The sequence below is a fragment of the Corvus kubaryi genome, unplaced genomic scaffold (assembly GCF_017639235.1).
Source record: "Corvus kubaryi isolate FWS band 111438036 unplaced genomic scaffold, C.kubaryi_AGA036_p1.0 split1-37374, whole genome shotgun sequence".
Taxonomy (NCBI): Eukaryota; Metazoa; Chordata; class Aves; order Passeriformes; family Corvidae; genus Corvus; species Corvus kubaryi.
Window position 1 is genome coordinate 3,246,314 of NW_024582079.1, and position 18,581 is coordinate 3,264,894.

Sequence of the window (18,581 nt, forward strand, 5' to 3'; positions counted from 1 at the left end):
TGCTGCCAGCCCAAAACAGGCAAAGCAGAGCAGCTTCTGTTCCAGCCCTCCCATCTGCTTCACCTGTAGAGGCCAGACTCTAGATTTGTGATGGTACAGTAAATAAATGGTCATAAAATCAACTAAGAGGATATTCCCAAAGAGAGAGAGTTGGTTTTTTATTACCATTTGCAATGCAGAAAGTAATGAGAGACTGTATTATAAGAAAGAGACAAGTATAATAGAAGACCTAAAAATGGATGATGAACAAGGAAGACTGAACCTTGTGCTTCTGCACTTTACAGCATTAACCCCAATTGCTGAAGTAAAAGGTCTGGCTGTGTAGCAGTGCTGTTACAGGGCTGTGCAGTGTATCCATGGTTAGGAGCAGCTGAAGCTGTGCAGAGCACATGGTCATGCCTGGTGTGATGTGAGCCTAGGACAGGAGACCACGAAGTCTGGGGTCTTCAGACTGATTGTTTTCATTGATTTTCTTGTATCCCTAAACCCTTCCAAACCTCACATTACAGGAAATCAGGAGAACTAATTTATTCCTGCTTGAAGAGTGGTTTGAGGAAGAGAAGCACTCGCATTCCCTGTGTAGGTACTCAGCTTTGCTGATACCCCGTTAGCACTGATTAGGGAGAAATCTGAACTAGAAATAAGAGCAAGCTGACCATGGGGGCAGCTTTATTGTCCCTTTTCTCTTGGCCCAGCATAGCAAAGCTGGCGTGGAACGTTAGCAGATCAGATTTGTGGTGTGTTTCACCACACTGCATAAACGTTTTCCCCTGAAAGCAGGTGAGAACGTGAACATCAGCAGGGTCTCAGGTGCAGCACAGCAGCCTGAGCAGGAGCACTGAGCCCACGGGGCTGTGTAACCCCTCTGTGTTGCAGGCTGGAGTCGCCCACGCGCGCACTGGTGATGGAGGCTCCGAAGGGCATCGAGATCAACGCCGAGGCCGGCAGCCTGAAGGCCACGTGCAGGACAGAGCTCAGGCTGGAATCCAAAGATGGAGAGGTAAGTGATAAACATCAAGCCCTGCAGCAAAGCCAAGCCAAGGCACGGATCCCCTGCAGATCCGTAGCCCTGCGGGTCTCCAAGCTGCTGCGTTCGAGGTGCTGGTATGAAAGCCCGGGAGCAATGGGCTCTCCTGACTTCAGTGCTGCTCACTCTGATTGAACACATCCCATGCAAATGAGGCTCACTCCGTGGCAAAGGCTGATTCATTATTTTTAAAGTGCATGGATAATAGCATCTGTTGTTCCAGCAGATTTATGCAGCCGTTAAATGCACAGTGCTCCTAAATTCTTTGTTCCCATGTCATGTTAAAATAAGATTTACTTGGCCAACATAATTAAATCTTTTATCATATATTTTTCTATAAGAGGAGCTTAATTCACTGGTATTGATCTGAAAAGCTTTTGTGGCTGATGTTTCATTCTGGAAAGAAAGCGAACATTAGAAGACACAGGTTGTTGCACTGGAGAAACTTCCCAAGGGGAAGAGAGAACAACTAAGACTGATAACATAGAGCAAAAGTAAAATAGGTGTTGAGTTAAGCCTCTTCTGGTGTCACAAAATTATGTGGGCACATGGTTCTTATCCCCCCCTCCTGCCACAGTGATGGAAGACACCAAAGGATGTAGCTGAGGAGCTCCCAGTTTTTTAATTGCAATTTCTGTTATTTCTAAACATTTGCATTTTAAGACAATCCAAACCTAGATCATAGGTGTTAGCAAAAAAACCTCTGAAAAGTACCAAAAAAACCCCCTACCTAATACCCTGAGATTGAAATCCAAGGCATTTCACAACTTCAAGCAGTCACTTTCAACACTAAGCTGCTTTTAAAATGATAAATTGACCTGTATCTTGCAGGACATGAGATGGTTGGATACTAAAACTGGAGATTTTAACCGTAATTCCAAGTGCTGTCAGTTGCCTCCTATTATTCTGGGGTTCAGGTTATTTACTGTGTTCTGGCTGATGTCAGAGCACTCCCCTGCAGCTGCCACGTGTCTGAGAGTTGCCACATGTTGTTTGCCTTATGTTGGTTTGTAAGGAGGAATTTAGGTCTTGTTACAGCGTTTCAGTTATTTTTAATATACACAAAAGTGTTACACATCTACATAAAATATGCATAAAATATACATAATACATATAAAATAAAATATAAAATAAAATATAAATATAAAATAAAATACATAATGTATACATAAAATATACATAAAAGTCCGTGCTGGGAGCCTGCAAGCATAACTGGCAATGGGATCACGGTGTCAGAAATCCTGATGGAGGAGCAGGGTCGTTGGATGGGTGTGAACCATCTGTGCTCCCCATCTGATAGTGGGGTACCTCTGGTTGGGTCACTCCAAACCTGGGATTGGATTCCTGGGAGGTGTCCCAGGAAGTTACGAGCCGAGAAAACATGGTGGGTACCTCAGCAGAAACAAACTGGAGCTCGTGGTAAAGGCAGATAATGTGCTCACCCAGATTTGTGTCAGACTTTCCCATCCTAAAACACTTCCCTACCCAGTTTTTGTAGCAGCTGCATTATCTGGAGGAAGCTTCTTTAAAAACAACATCAGAAAAAACAGCTCTCCGCTAATTCTCTTTTTTTTTCCTCTCTCTCTCTCGCCACCTCTGACTTCAGATAACGTTGAATTCTGCAAAAATCAAACTACCTAACTTGCCTCAAGGATCTTCCTCTTCTGCAGGGTCCAGGCAAAAAATCTACGAGCTCTGTGTGTGTCCCAATGGGAGGTTGTTCCTGTCTCAGGCAGGCAGCAGCTCCACCTGCCAGATAAACACGAGCGTCTGCCTTTGAGAGACAATTTGCAGTGGGGCATCGCAGGCAGCACAAAAGCCAGTTCTGGTCTCACAGATCCAGCTGCCAACTATTTTTACTAGAACACAGAAAGCCTATCAAAGACTTTTTTTGTGTGTGCGCGCGCGTGTGTGTGAATATATATATAAAAAATATATATATAAGATATATATATATATATATCCTCTGTGTAAAACGATGTTTCAGTACAAGGAATCCCAGGGTGACCCTGTTACATTTGTGTAGCATTTCTCTCTTTCCCACACCAAAATTTACTGGTACAATCTGCAGAATTGGATCTGATGCTCCCCTGGACCCTTCTGTATTAATACAGTGCAGTGATCACCCCTCGTTTTTGATCATGTTCTCAGAGCAATGGGATTGCTGGCTGGGCAAGACCCTGGAACCAATGCAGACCCACCAGCATCCAAAGGGAAGAGACGCATCTCTGATGATTTTTGCGCCATTAAATCAGTGGCATGAAAAATAAATAATTTAAAAAACAACAAAATAGCCAGATGTGCTTGTGCTGATCACTTACAGTGATCCAAGATACCTGAGGTTAAATCACTCTTTAATTACTCGTTAATTATCACCCAAAGCATGGCTCCCTGTTGGGAGAGATGGATGCACTCGGCCAGTAGAGGAGTCCAGACCTTTTTGCTGAAATAATAAATGTAATTTTCTGAAGGGATTCAACACTTGCCTGTGCATGGCCAGGGGTGCCTTGTGCTATTCAGGTGTGACACATCAGGTCTAACACTTATGTAAAATCATCTCTGTGCTGGCAAAACTGATGCTGTATTTAGTTATTGGAAGGAAAAAATTGTGGAAGTTGGACTAAACAGAAAAATCACGAACCTCCTTTGTTAACAGGTGTCCTGGATCACCCTACACACTCCCCATTAACACCTTTAATTTTGAACATATTTGGTGTGAAGGTGTGAAGATTTAAGATTTGGACATTGCCTAAATACCGGTAGAAACAGAGGAAATCAACTAGAAACTGAGAAAATCATAAAATTAAGTGTATAATGTAGGTGCTACACCAGAATTTTTGTCATCTTTTTTTTCAAGATATACAGTTCAGGGTCATTTACGTTTGACAGAAACTGCAAATATCAGAGATGCTGACAATGAAAGACTTTTTTTAAGGATTTATAAAGATTGTGACAAAGCCAGAGTACTGAAAGGAAGGGCTTTGGATGCTGGTTCCTCTAGAATTTGAATCCCTAAAACTCTGTGGTTGAATCTTATCATGGTTGGATTTTTTCCTTATTTTAAATTCTAGGAGTCACAGGCAGGATAAAACACAAAAATCTGATCTGATAACATATTTCCACTTTTGAAGTTTTGGAAAACAATAAGAAGAGTCCAGATCATTGAATTCTGACCCATAATTTCATCCACATGCGTGTAAAAATCCTTTAAAAACCCAAATATACCAATTATGGCAAAAGTTTCCAAGTCACAGTAAATCTCACGAGGACAGCAAGGTTTCTAAGCCACTGAGATGCTTTTGAAATATTACCTCATGTGCAAATAAGACAGATCTGTGCCCATCCCTAGTGATACCTAACCAAAGCTGGTATTCTTCAAGTGATCTTCAAGATAAAACATAGCTGACAGAAATCTTTAGAAATAATTTAGCCCATTCATTTTTTTCACAGCTTTTTGTGTATTTTCTTGTAGTCTTGAGAGTACCAGGATTTGATTTTTTTTTTTCCCTTTTTTAGACGAACAATTCTGGCTTAATCCAAAACTGATTGGACTCAAAGAGAAGATTTCTATGGAGTTTAGGTTAGATGTGTTCCTGCCTAAGAAAGCAGCACTCCCAAAAAAATTTATTCCTGAAAGAGGATGGAATTATTTACTTCTATTTCAGTAATGCTTTCCGATGAATTAACGAATTCCAACTATTTGTTAATGAATGATTCCTGTAATTATTATGTCTTGAGTCAACGTTTGAATGCAAAGGGTCACCCAGGGTAACAATTGTATTGGGACACAGGTCTTTACCATCTCTGTTCAAAGAGGGGAATTGTGCCTATGCCTTAAGTCAATGCACTCAGCAAGGAGAAGCACATCATATTTATCTTGTTAATAAATCTAGTTTATTTGGGGGGAGGGGCAGGAGGGTGTCTTGGGAACTGGTTGTGCAACTTAAAACAGATACTGATGAAATACATTAAGACTGTAGGGGCACCTAGAATGATACAGACTTTTTTTTTTTTTTTGCCATGTTAAATATAGCAAAATACTGTGTACGTTACCTCTGGGACCATGACTGAAGTCCCATTCATAGTCCTACATTTACTGTAGAATTTTTTTCCTGTTTCGTTGAATACTGATCACGAACCTCACAGCAAGCATGGCCCAGTCCATAACCAAATCCTGTGTGAGCAGTTGGAAGACACGTGCTGCAGGAAGAGTTCCCTGTGCAGAAAACGAGTCAGATCAGCTCTTCCATCCCTGGGAGTATTCAGGTGGGTGAGGAAGGCGGGGCTGGACACAGGGACTGGTCCATCAGGGATGCTGTATCCTGGTTTCTGTGCTCCGCTCCGGACACACCGGTGGCTCAGCCCTCATCCCTGTGCCACCCTCTGGCTGCTCCGCTGAGGATTTCCATCCTAACAAATTAATTTCGAGTGGCTGCTTTTCTCAGCTGGGCTCTTGGATGAGGTTATTACCTTCTCATATCACAACAGCCATGAGACTGCTAAGGACATTGATATCTTGGTGTGAATTGCTGCTGGGGGGCTGTTAGGAAATGACCTTAACATCTGTGCCATCACTGCAGATGCTTCTCTGAGGTGAACAAAGGGTACCTTAATTACACCTACTGAAATGAATTCTTGCTGTTTCAATATATTTTACAACCATGTTTCCATCTTAAAAAACATGAAATTGTATGTTGTGTTGAAATGTGAGGAATTGTTGCTAGAAAGAATGAACCCCTGCAGGGACTTGTAGATCATTTGAACACCACTTGAGTTTTAAGACAGTGGTTTGGGCGATGCTGCCTGTGCTGTTCAGCAAGTGGCAAACATAAATACAGGCTGGGCAGAGAATGGGTCAGGAATGTCCCTGAGGAGAAGGACTCGGGTTGTTGATTGAGGAGAAGCTCAACATGACCTGAAGTGCACTCACAGCCCAGAAAGACAATCCTGTCCTGAGCTGCATCAAAAGCAGCCTGGGCAGCAGTCAAGGTGGGGGATTCTGAGCTCTTGTGACACCCCACCTGCAGTGCTGTGTCCAGCTCTGGGGGTCCCTCCATCAGAAGGATGGCGACACATTGGAGTGAGTCCAGAGGAGGCCATGAAAATGCTCCAAGGGCTGGAGCCCCTCTGCTCTGGAGCCAGGCTGGGAGAGCTGGGCGTGTTCACCTGGAGAAAAAAAGGCTTCAGAGAGAACTTAAAGCCCCTTCCAGTGCCTAAAGGGGCTCCAGGAGAGCTGGAGAGGGACTTTTTCAAGGGCAGGGAGTAATGGGACAAGGAGGAATGGCTTCAAACTGACAGCAGGCAGGGTTAGTTTAAATATTAGGAAGAAACTCTTGGCTGTGAGGGTGGTGAGGCACTGGCACAGGTTGCCCAGAGAAGCTGTGGATGCCCCATCCCTGGAAGTTGGATGGGGCTTGGAGTAACCTGGTCTAGTGGAAGGTGTCCCTGCCCGTGGCAGGGGGTTTGAACTGTATGATCTGAAAGGCCCCTTCCATCCCAAACCATTCGAGGATTGTATGCAAGCAGAGCAAACAGGACTGTGTCTCAGATCCCAGGGGAAAAACAGGCATTCTGTTTAAAAAGCTGCCTCCAAACACATCCAGCTCTCTCAGACTCCACAGTTTGTAGCTGGAGACTGTTGTGGAGTGGCTGATTCACCTCACTCCCTTCTCCTCCTGCCTTGCCCAGATATCCACAGTCACTGTACCTGTGTGGGCTGCTTTTCCCTGAATCCATTTAAACCAGAGCTTCCCTGCCTGGAATTTCACCCGTATGCTCTACGTTCCATGGATAAAATGCCAAAACCAAATCAGGGTTGGTGTATTTCATTGTGAATGGAGCCTGAAGTTTAGTTCAGTTGAGCATGTGCTATTTGGGAGGTGGGGTTTATATCAAAGTGGTGTTTAGTTCTACCTTGCTAAGGCAAGGCTGGTGGTGAATTTATTTCTGAGGTCAGTGGAAGAGATGGTGATGACTTCATGTCCTGAGCTGGGAGCTGGGCAGGTAACAGCTGAGGGCAGTGGGAGCACTGCCAGCCCTTGGGGTGGCTGTGGGAACTGAACCACACCATGCATTGCAGCTGTGAGCACTAAAACCCCCCCCAAATGCTAGTCAAGGGACTGTGCCACCAATGTCAGGGTACCCGGGGCAGCCATGCAGGATTCATAAATGCATTTATGTATGGTGGCTCTTTATAGGACTGCAGGACCTTGTCCAATTTGCTGTAAATGTGACACTTAGGAGAAGGTCGGGAGAATGACAGTGCTCACCTGTGCTGGAACCTTATCCATAGGCAGTGTCATAGCTGAGGTAGGATGGTTCTTCTAAAGCAAAAAGACTTTGCCATTAGAAAGGCAGAGGTTCTGATAATGGCTGTACATCTGTATCCATTCTCCAAGTTTCTTTGTGGGGTTTTTTTCGCTGTTGGTTTGTTTGGGTATTTTAGACATTTTGAAATGAATTACCCAGTAGTCAGTGAAATGGGCAGCTAAAGAGTACAAGGAAATGTTAACACTAAGGGAAGTCATCAAAAGGGGAAGCCAGTAACTACTACAATCTGTATAAAGTCTCTCCTAAATATTCATTTTCAGCAAACTGAGTATGTGCAAGAGTGATATATATTTGGTTGCCTCAGTCGTGTGCTGTGAAACAACTGTGTTTTAGAAGGGTTGAGGTTTTTTTCTCCTCTTAGGGTAAATATCACATTGCACAAACAAAAAGTGTGAAGGCATAAGCCTAAAAATACAATCTGCAATATATGGTATAGCAAAACGATGGCTAAATAAAAAACCCTCCCTAGAAATTGCTCCAAGGTTAAAGAGAGATTCCTGGGGAACTTGTGAAGATGTCAGGCTAGCTCACATCATAACCTAATGAAAATTAGTTTTTGTTGTCATAAGATGCTCACACATGCACACAAATACACACACACACATTGTTATACACTTGTTTACAACACAAGCCAATTTTCTTTATGTTTGTTCTTATGGCTTTAAGTTTCACATTGTGAAAGAGAGTGAGACAAAGACCAAAGACTTCAAGAAATTCATCCCTCACGCCTGAAATGCATTAACTTTAATGGTGCTTTTTTTGAACTGAGCAGGAAAAATGCAGGTGTATCATGAAGCTGCATTTGAGAGAATAAAGTGGCAGGAAGGCTCTAACTTGGTTAATGGGGAGAGGAGGAAATAATGTGAAAAATCTTGAAATGTGTGCAGAGGGCAAGGTTATCTGAAATTTGAAACGTGAAGAAATAGCCCAGAAAACTCAAAGACATCATCCTGGGCTGAAAGTATAAATAAACTGAGTAAATGGTGCCAGCTGCTCACTTACCTGCACTCGAGTATTAGCAGGGCAGGAGCTCCAGTGGCTGCTCAGTGGAGAAGAGTAACTGCTGCAATGATTTCATTTTAGAACTACCTACAGTAAAAACAACAACAACAAAAAAAAGAAGTTAGAGGCTGTGCTCTTTTTTATGGCTGACATTTTAAATTTTGAAATGTCATCATCCAGAATTCACCCCAGCAAGTGCCGGGCGTGTTCCTGCCGAGCTTTGCCAAGCACTGCTTTGGTGCTTTTTGAATGTGAAAATACCAGCCTTTTTATTGCCCTGGCTGTTCAGGAACGTGATCCTGGCAACAGTTCCATTTTCCGCATTTTAACCTTTTTTTCCTCAGCTCTGAAATTGCTGTGTAATGTTTTGGTAGCTGGTGTCCTGCTCTCAAACCCAGCAGCCCTGAAATCCACATTGTGTCACATCTCAGTCACACAGACCCCCAAAACGTGCATTTAGCAGTGGCACTGCCATAAAACTGGGGACATTCAGGTAAATTCTGCCTGGCAGTTGCTGTGTATCCACAGCTGATGTAGCCAAGTTTGTGGCTGTGGGTGGAGCAGGGTTAAACACTGATGTGGTGGTGAGGTTATTCAAGCAAGAGTGGAGTGAATTAAACAAGGCAGGTAGGGGGGAAGGGGAAGAAATGGGGACAGACATCACCCTAATCACAGTAATGCAGTCAGCATCTCTGTCCCTTTGCACTATTATACTTTAAATTAATAACATCCATTTTACTAAATATGGTGGCAATTATGCTTGATCTTTTCATGGAGCTCAGTGGAATTACTGTCACTGAAACCACTTACAGCTAGGGCTGTTCAAGATTGCTGGGATGTTGTTTCCATCCACAATAACCACAGTGGCTTGGGGCTTGGATAGAAATTACAGTGAATAGGTAGTATTTAGAAAGCTTTTAAGTCTGCTGTGGTTGAGAGGCCCCTGGTTATGCACATCCAGCCCTGAGGCTTTATCATTTCAGCCTCTCTTGTCCTGCCACTTGAATTGTGTTGTGCCCTTGTGAAAAGCGACACACGGTATAAAGAATACAGGAAAAGATGGATATTTAAAGCTGCGGGATTTTTATCTGAAACAAAGAAGGAAATATAATTATAGTGCCCCACTGAGATTTCCCATCCAAATCACTTTAAACTAGAAGTGCAAGTCCCTTAAAAATTAATTCGCTACAAGTGTCATTCCTGCAGCAAAGTTAGCACTGGTGTCCCTCCCAGGAAATGTCTCACCTTATTGCAGCTGGAAGCCCTGTGGTGGCTGGGATTTTGGGCCACCAGCCAGGACTGATGGGCTGCCTGTTCAGAGGAAGTCAGATTTGCTCTGAGGTAGCTGATCTCCATGGATTGAGCTTTTGTTAGCTTTTAACTGGTATTAAAGAATAGGAGGGGTAAGTCCACTGTGAAGTGATATGTAATTGTATGTTTGCCTCGCATTTAGGTGGTTGAAACTTTCTGCCAGGAAGACAAAATATCAGGAGGAATTTCTGTGAAAATGTTACATTTACATTGTGCCACCAAATGCTTCAGATAAAACATGCAGCTTTAGCTAAACAATCTTTTCTTTCCGAGATTAAAAAGGACTCTTTGGAGCCTCTCATCGGGTCCTACCCAAATGGAAAGTTTTACCATTTTAACATGTTTGTCGTCATAGGAACAGGCCCATTGCAAAGCACAATTCAAGTGCATCTTTGCATGTAACAGGAATTTTAAATTGCATTGTACTCTTACATTTTTTCCCCTTTCAAAGGCTTAACCACTGATAGGAGATAGAGCCCTCTGAAACCTTCTTCTGCTAAATGCATTATCTCTTCCTAAAGCAATGCATGTCCTTCGGTCTTTTAAAAATTTCCTTAGAATGGAGTCCTTGAAACATCTTGAGGCAGGCTGACGCTGGAGAGCAGGAGAATAATTATTTGTGGGTGGTGCTATTTTTGCTGGAGCTTGGATTGTAGCTGAAAAAAATGTTGCTGTTAGAGTTTCTCCCACACTCCCTTAACTGCAAACCCCACCAGTCCCCCACACCAGGGCTGGATCTCTCCAGGGTGGCTGCCTTAGAGCAGGGAGTGACCTCCCATGCTAAACCACAGCCTGATAATTTTGTCTTCATCTGGGTCCTCCTCTGGCCCTGTGCACTCGATGTCAGCGCTGTCACGGATAATGGGACACCTTGGCAGCTTTAGTGATTGTGCAGATGGTACAGGTGATGTGTATGTGCAGCCCGGGTGGGATAAGTGATGGTGCTCCTTGTTGGGTGCTGTTCTCACAAGCCTTTGCCCACCTTGAGAGCAGCAACTCCTGGGGGCAGGCACTGCTGGGGAAATTGACTTTCTTGTCCCTTTCTGGGTTATCAGAGCGAGCATGGAAGTTAAGATGAACAAATCCTGCGCAGTAAGAGCATGCCAGAAACCTCATAAAGAGCAGATGTGAGCAATTACTGTCCACTGTGTTTGTCAGAGAAGGGCTATGTTGATAGCATTCACACCTGGATTCCTCCCCAGGTCAGAGCTTTTCCTGAGCTGTGACCCAGACCTTGGTCTGGACCTGCACTGTGTGGTGGTTTGGGAGCAGGGAAGGGATTGACCTGCTGGATCTGGATTTTGCTCGTGGCTTTATTTTTTTTCCCCACCCCATATTTCAAATAGTTTCCCTGCGAGGAAATGCCAATAGAGTTGTCAATATTCACCCAAAAATGCTCCGTGGAGGTAGACCCAACAGCAAAACAGCACTCAGTGCAAGTCAAAGCAAACCCTGTTCATCTACAGCAGCAACATAAAAGGCATGGACCCCTGTGCTATAGCAGTTGTCATCTGTGGTGGGAAAACACCTTGTCTGACCTCTACTCTGAAAACCACCAATGACCTTGATTGTGTAAACAGGACAAAATTAATTTAAAGTCTTATCACAGTTCTCATTATGAAATTCAGATTTGTTTGGCTTTTTTTTTCTTTTTAATTTATGTATGTGTGTGGTTGTGTGGGAAAATATAAAGCTTTTTTGTATCAAATAACATCAATCCTTGCACACTCTATGCAAAATTTTGTAAGCATTGCAATAATGCTATGAATTACACAAGGAACTATTTTAACTTTATTACACTTTCTGTATAAAAAAAAAAGTTTGTATTTAAATGATTTCAACTGCAATCTTGTAAAATATATTAATAAAATAATGATTGTTAAGAAGGAAAGAGATGTTGGGGTTTTTTTTTTTGTTGTTGATCACTGTAGTGATCCATTTCACAGGAGCAAGTACCTGGATATATTTATGCCAAAACTGCTGTAGAAGATGGAATGAGAATTTCTGTGAATTGCTGTTGGAAGAAAACCTGTCCTCAGCAAAACAAAAAATTTTGCCTTTGGGGAAAGTTGAGTCTTTCTTATATTTGTGGAATTTTTCACCCTTGTCCTGGCATTAGAGACTCACAGCCAAGACGTGTTGCAGGCATTGAGGTGCTGCCTGAGCATCCCAAACCTCTCAAAGGGCAGCACTTTCTGGTGGAGGGGATCTGGTGCTTCTTGTGCTCCAAACCAGCAGGAGCTCAAGGTTTTCCAAGAGGGACTGGAGCTGGGTACACACATCCAGGAACAGATCCCCACCTGCACACAGTGGAGCGAGCAGGAGCTTGAGTCTGCCTGTGAAAAAATAATAATTTAAAAGAAAAAAAACTAAACCCGAAAACCAGCAGCCTGGACCAAGAAAAGAGAAAGAAAAGAGAAAGCCTCTTGGAAACCTCTGGCTGCTTTAATGATCCATCAGTTTTATTTTAATTGGCCAACTAATCAGCTGCTCATTGGTGACTCTGCTCGTGCCAGGCAATCACTTCTGAGGGCATTTTGCAGGAGCTGGGTTTTAAATATGAAATTGTTCACCCTGGATTTTGTCAGTAAATGAGAGCATTGATTGAGGCTCATTATCTGAACAAACAGCAAGATTTCAATCCGGGTGGAAGGTTGTCCGTGCCTTCCAAGCCCTCAGAGAGAATAATCCCAGTCCCCACTGCTGGGACACAGCCAGAATCCAGGCTGGAAGGACACTTGTTTTCCAGTTTGCAGGGGCTGCTGCTTACCAGGCTCCAAATGAGTTCCCTCAGTTCTGCTGGGTGGGCACACACAATCTTCTGGTCTCTCACTGGGTCTTGGAGTGTTTGTCTTTTTAAAAAAAGAAAGAGAAAGAGAAAAGACATCTTTCAGCTGAACTTCAGCTGCAGTTCTTGGCCTGAATTTGGAATTTCCAGCAAACTGACAATGAAATAATTCATTAATTAACCCCCATCAAGGAGCACGTTGGCAGGAAGTTCCCAGCACCCCCATGAGATGCAGCTCTGTGTCACTGCATGGGCATCACCACCACTGCCGTGGCAACCAGTGGCCAGCTCCTTCCCCAGCACTGGGAAACTCCTCAACACCTGCCTCTGAATGGGGTGGGATTTAAGCAGTGGGGAGATCTGCAGCTCAGCCTGAACAGCAGCATATTTGCAGTGCCCCCATGCTAGAAATGCTGGGTGCTACTCAACAGCAACAGCATCTTCACCATTTTTAAAGTCTGGGAAGCTGTAGTTAAAAACAGGATTTGGCTTTCAAAATCAGCTCCTGGGAAAATCATCAAAAAAATCAAAATTCTTCCCAAGTATCTTGCCTTTCACTTTTTAAGAAGTAATTCCCAACTTTTTTCCTTGCTTTCCTTTCTACCCCTACATGTGATTAATTGTTTCCTTTTTTTATCCTAAATAGCAAAGATAAACAAAAAAGAATGACCAAATAAAGAATCATTAAGATAAAATGAGTCCATTTCATACTCTGTAAAATGATAACTTCCACAGCTTAAAATTTTATGTGCAGCTGGGTTTTCATATTTTTCATCTGAGTTCAGTACAGACAAGTTGCTGCTGCTGAAGCTCAGTTGTTGAATCTGGGTGATTATTTTTTATTTTTATGAACAGTGGCCAGAAAATCAGCAAGGAGAACTATCTGTTTTGAACAGTTTTTCTCCAGTGCTATGACCTTGATTCTTCTCTCCTTATACTGAACAGAAAATTCTTACTCAATTTAGTGATGAAGGTTCAGACCTAAATAGCTCCAGTGCCAAATGTATCCCAGAGGAAAATTATATGGCCTCATTTAATAGAGAAAAAGCATGAAGTCAAGCCAGCAGCCAGAACTTGGCTCTTTTCTGCAGTCATTTCAGGATAAAAAGCAGAGTGTGAGTAGTCTTTAAATATTTGATTCACACTATTGGACTATTGTAATGTACATTACTGATATGATCTGCACTTATTAAAATTGGGGTTTGTGAATAGCCCTGCACATACCAGCACTGCTTCAGGCTATCACACAACCAGGCCTGTGTATCACCAGCTCTGGTATTTTCCCTTTCACACTTACGTGGGCATTTTTTTACCCTATCTTTGGGCTTTGCTTTCAGTCTCCTCAGCAGCACACTGCCTCCTCGCTGAGGAATGCACATCACCATCTGCTCTGCTCCATTTAGTGGGTGCATGTAGGGAGGGGAGAGGCACAAAACACCATTGACAGCTCTGGAATAACCTCCTTTGATTTGGCTTTCTGTTCCTCTCACTGTAGCAGAGCTGTTGCCAGCCCAGATTTCCCCTTGGAGCCCCCATTCCCACCTCTCCTCCCTGCACACTGCCTGGACATGGCAGTGCTGGATTAATGGTTGGAGTTGATGACTTTAGAGGTCTTTTCCAGCCATAATGATCCTCTGACAGCCCTATTCCCGTGCCACCCCCTGACTCAGACTGTGAAACAGGAATATTTTAAATGACAGCATAACCCACGAGTACACAGGGGACACTAAGACTGCAGTGCTCCTTGGTATTTCAGCATGTTTTAGAGCAAAAACACTCATTAACTGGCCTAAGCTCTACCTGCAACTTGAGTTTAGCAGCTGAGAGCTCCAAGCCAGCTGAAGGATGCTGCAGACGACTGAGATGGGATTTTACCCGCTGGATATGGGTCTTGCATCTGCTTTGCCAGATTGGGAAGACAAGAAAACAAACAAAAGATAAGGAAAAAAAAAACTAAACAAAGTCCTTTTTGCATATTTTACATGTTTATACAGGGTTTAATGTGTTTGTGGGAACAAACCAAGGAGGCCCCACAGCCGTGAGAGGGCTGTGTTTGCTGTAAGGCACACCCAAAAAACCACAACCTGCCTTGGGAAACCAGGGAGGTGGAAAACTTCTCATTGCTTTCCAGCATCATCAGGTTTAGAAATAATAAATGACTGACTGGGAAGTGTGAGTGCATATGTGTGTGTGTGCATGGGACAGGGGAAGGTACATTTCTGAATAATTTGTTATTTTTCTCTTAGTTGTAACAATCTCCAAAAGCATTTGGGTATTACAATAAGCTCCAATCTCGAAAAGAGAGTTTTTGCAACATAATAATCCTGAACCATAGTAACTAAATTTGAAAATAACTATCAGCTGCTAGAAAGACATTAAAACATCTATAGCAGAACCAACAGGCTGCTGTGGGAGCTCTGCACACACTCACACAAGATTAACACAGAAAAAAGAAAGAAAAAAAGCACTGTCACTTCTAAGAAAACCCACAACCCACCACCTACACGATGAACTTTTAAGCACAGAGTGCAACATCCAATGAATTATTTATGAATTAATTTCCAATGAGCAGTTTAGCAGTCAAAGGAAACACAAACAGGCAGCGCAGCCCTGCCTGGGGTGACGGCAGGGGACACGGCAGTGCTGTTCCCATGGCAAGAAGACATTTAGCAGTGTGCCTGATGAGTTGCACACTAATAAAGTTTAAAACAAAAATCCAATTCCTAGCAAACACCAGGCTGTGCATTAGTGTCCCAACATAGCCTGTGACCCCACTGCACACTGCAGTGGCACATGCCCGGGCATTGCCAGGTGACAGACACTTTGCCCCTACCACACTCCTTTTCTGCTAACTTGTATTTAAAATACAGTGAGCTGCTGCTCAAGGGTAATGATGGAACAATGAAATCAGGAGATATAAAGGCCACATCCTGCTTTTAAATTAATTCTTTATAGCTGGGCTGTAAAACGGGCTGTCCCTGCCTGGCGCTGGAATGGGCTCTGCACTGAGGGCTCCACACCAGCAGTGGCCTTTAGCATGACATTAAATTAATGTTTTGTGGGTCTTTTTCCTCCTCCTAGGCTGAGATGCCTCATTTGACTGTGGCTGCAGCTGAGCCCCGGTCCTGCTGCTGTCACACCACTGTGTGCCAGGCTCTGAGGCTGACACTGCTGAGCACCTTCTTTCCCTAATGCAAACGTGGATCATGGGCACAAATAAACTTGGGTCGATTCCTGAATTGCATTCAGTAGCTCCTGAGGCAGGGACAGGGGAGGTGTTGGATCTAGCAGGAGAACAGAGGCAGGAGAGGCTTGAGAGAACCCAAAAGCAGAGCAGGAAGGTTGGCCTGGCCTGGGCTGGGCTGGGCTGGGTTGGCCTGGGCTGGGCTGGGCTGGGCTGGGCTTGCTGCAGCTCCCGTGGCATTGCCAGGCAGAAGCTGTGCTGGGTCACAGTTACCTGTGCAAACAGAGCAGCAGCACTTCTCTGATAGCTCCTGGCTGCTGCAGCTGGAAGAGCTTATAAATGCTCCTTTTTCTCATTCATATCCAGAGCAACACCAGAGTCCTGCCCAGTTCCAGGAGAGGGGCTGAGATTGCTGCTCCTCTTAGAGCCCATGCTGCTGAGCTTGGTTTAGCTCACTTCTCACACTGACTTTTATAATGGTCGCTTTTCTGAGATTCCAGGAGCCTGGCATGGCAGTGCACAGTCCTGCCAGCCAGGTGGAGAATGGGGATTTTTTTGGCAGTGCCATGACAGAAACCCTGCATCCAGACAGCCAGAATTTTTGTGTGGGAAGCTCATCATCACATTCCCAGGTAAGTCTGGCTCACACTCTTGTAACTTCTGCATGATGGGGTGAAGCCAGAATATCTCAAGTGAGAAGTTGCCCTTTATCCTGTCTTCCACCAGAAAGACTGAAGGCAAAAGCAGAAAGATGCTATGATAGTTGAAAGAAGTTGACTTCATCTGAACCTGAACCAGGTGAAACATTTAAGACACCTGCCCAATTCAAATTCTGTTCCACTTTGGCTCTTGGGAGAAGGGAGCAGACCAAGCAGAGCAGCCAAGAACAGCAGAATCATGGGATTATTTTCCTGGTTTCTGCCTTTTCTTCCTTTCTGTTTTCTCCATTGACTTCTGGACCTCAAACCTTTTCCACAACCATTGAATAAAATACTTGAGCAGGACAAACCTGATGAACACAATCTGCCTAGGGGAAACCTGGGGTTTTTGCCATTTTTGCAGGGCAAGGACACTGCACATAGAACTTGTATCACAGAGAGAGGCGGGAACACGATGAGCCAGATGGAAGCTGGTGGGGCCCAAGTGTCCCAAGGTGAGAGGTGGGTAGACACAAGCACCAGCTTCCTGCAGTGACTGGTGGATCTTGATTGTCACTTCTTTCCCTCTCAGTCATGAAGACCTTTGTAGCACCTAACCAGTGTCTGTCTGGGGTTTGGAGATGTGATTTCTTCCTGATGGGAGGACTGCCTCCATTAGCCATGGCATTTTAAGACATACCCACTGCCATACTTCTTTCTTCCTCCAAGAAGATGATGGAAGAGAGCAAAAAGGACAGCAGAAATAGTGAAAGCTCTGCAATGCTAGAGCAAGTTCAAGCAGTTCCCACTGAAATAGTTCAGTGTTCTGTCCACATACAGATTTTCACTCACATTTTTAAGATCTAAACCAGCAGGTTAAAATGGAAGGGCCGAAGTTTGGCATGATGTGAATGACAGTTTGGATCCAGGGTCAACTGTAGGCAGATTTGGCTCAGGAGAGCTGATGAGGGCCACTCCCTTCCTGACAAACACAAGGGTGAAAAAGCCACCAGAGCCAAAAGGGAAAGGCTATAAATAAATTAATTAATTAATAATAACAATAGGTATCATCACCATCTGAGAGCTACTGACCTCAGAATTATATTCTCATTCCTGCCTTGCCTGAAAACTGCCAGAAGGAGTTTATGATAAGCCTTAGAAGGTGCATAAATGGAGATGTCAGGCAATTCAGGGTAAACAATTCGATAAATTACAGTTGAGTTATTTGCAATTAAAAAATATTTGTAAGCTGATGAATTCCATTAACATTGCATGGCCTCTATAAAGTGACGCCTAACTGCATATTAAAGAAGGACTTGTCTTTTTACATTTTCATCTTACCACATAAAAAATAATTAGGTGAGGAGCACATTGCCCAGACCAGCAACAGGCTGGGAACTCTCCTGCACATCTTACAGCCCTTTGGGCTGCAGCAGAAACCTGGATGCAAGAGGAGAAAATGCAGCATGCTTGGGGCCACTGAGTTCCTCCGCCAGCGCAGAGCTGAGCTGATGCTGCAGTAACTTTGGTGTGGTGCACCAGGAGTCACTGCCAAGCTGCTGTAAAGTTACATGGACTCCAGCAGATACCTGACTGCAATTACTCACTCAGTTTATGAGAGCAGTGAGGACTTCAGGGTGGTGGTGTTTTACTGTCGACACCTGCACCTGAACAAAAACGTTAAATGCCGTGGTGACAGTGCCTAGGCTGCAAATCCAGAAACACTCCAGCAAACCCAGAAGCAATTTCTCTCTGGTAAAATCTAGAAAAGAATACACTCCCTGGAGGATCTGGCAGTGGAGTGACACTGGAAGTGTCCTGGCTTATTTGGGTTTGCTCTGTGCAGAGATTAAGTCGTATGCAATGATCTTGTGCTCAACTGGCTGCAGTTAGATAAATGGCCCATTCTAAATGATCCTCGCTGAACTGCAAAATCCAGCAGGCTGTGATTTCTTACCTTGGGTTTTTCTACACCCCTCAAGATTTCTAGCTGTTGGAATTTATCGTGTCCATGAGAAATTAAACATGGTGCATGGCTCTATGGCAGTTTCTCTGGCTTCCCTCAACCCCAGGAGCCAAGTGGAGTCTCCTGGAGTCTCACTCCTTGTAGTGGAAAAGGCAGCAGAGGAATTAAAAAGAATTAAAAAGAAAGACTCCCAGAAGAATTAAAGGTTTTCCTTTTCTGGCTCTGGGACTGCTGTTCAGGACTTCACCCAGCATTTGGATAGAAGATTGTTCTGCCTAGAGTAGAGTTCAAAAAAGTCAGAAGAAAAAGAAGATCCCTTCAGCCATGCCAGGTGC

The 18,581-nt window shown here is 43.9% G+C and overlaps 1 protein-coding gene across 5 annotated transcripts in view; it reads left to right on the forward strand.

Annotated features, from left to right (window-relative positions):
- LOC121657814 (delta-sarcoglycan) overlaps positions 1 to 3,785 on the forward strand; it is a 256,422-nt gene extending 252,637 nt beyond the window's left edge. For all 5 annotated transcript variants that reach the window (XM_042013936.1, XM_042013939.1, XM_042013938.1 and 2 more), the window contains 2 exons: positions 877 to 1,000; positions 2,634 to 3,785. In XM_042013936.1, the coding sequence (XP_041869870.1) occupies positions 877 to 1,000; positions 2,634 to 2,807 (298 nt within the window). In that variant the 3' untranslated portion in view covers positions 2,808 to 3,785. The remainder of the gene's footprint in view (positions 1 to 876; positions 1,001 to 2,633) is intronic.
- The last annotated feature ends 14,796 nt before the right edge of the window (positions 3,786 to 18,581 follow it).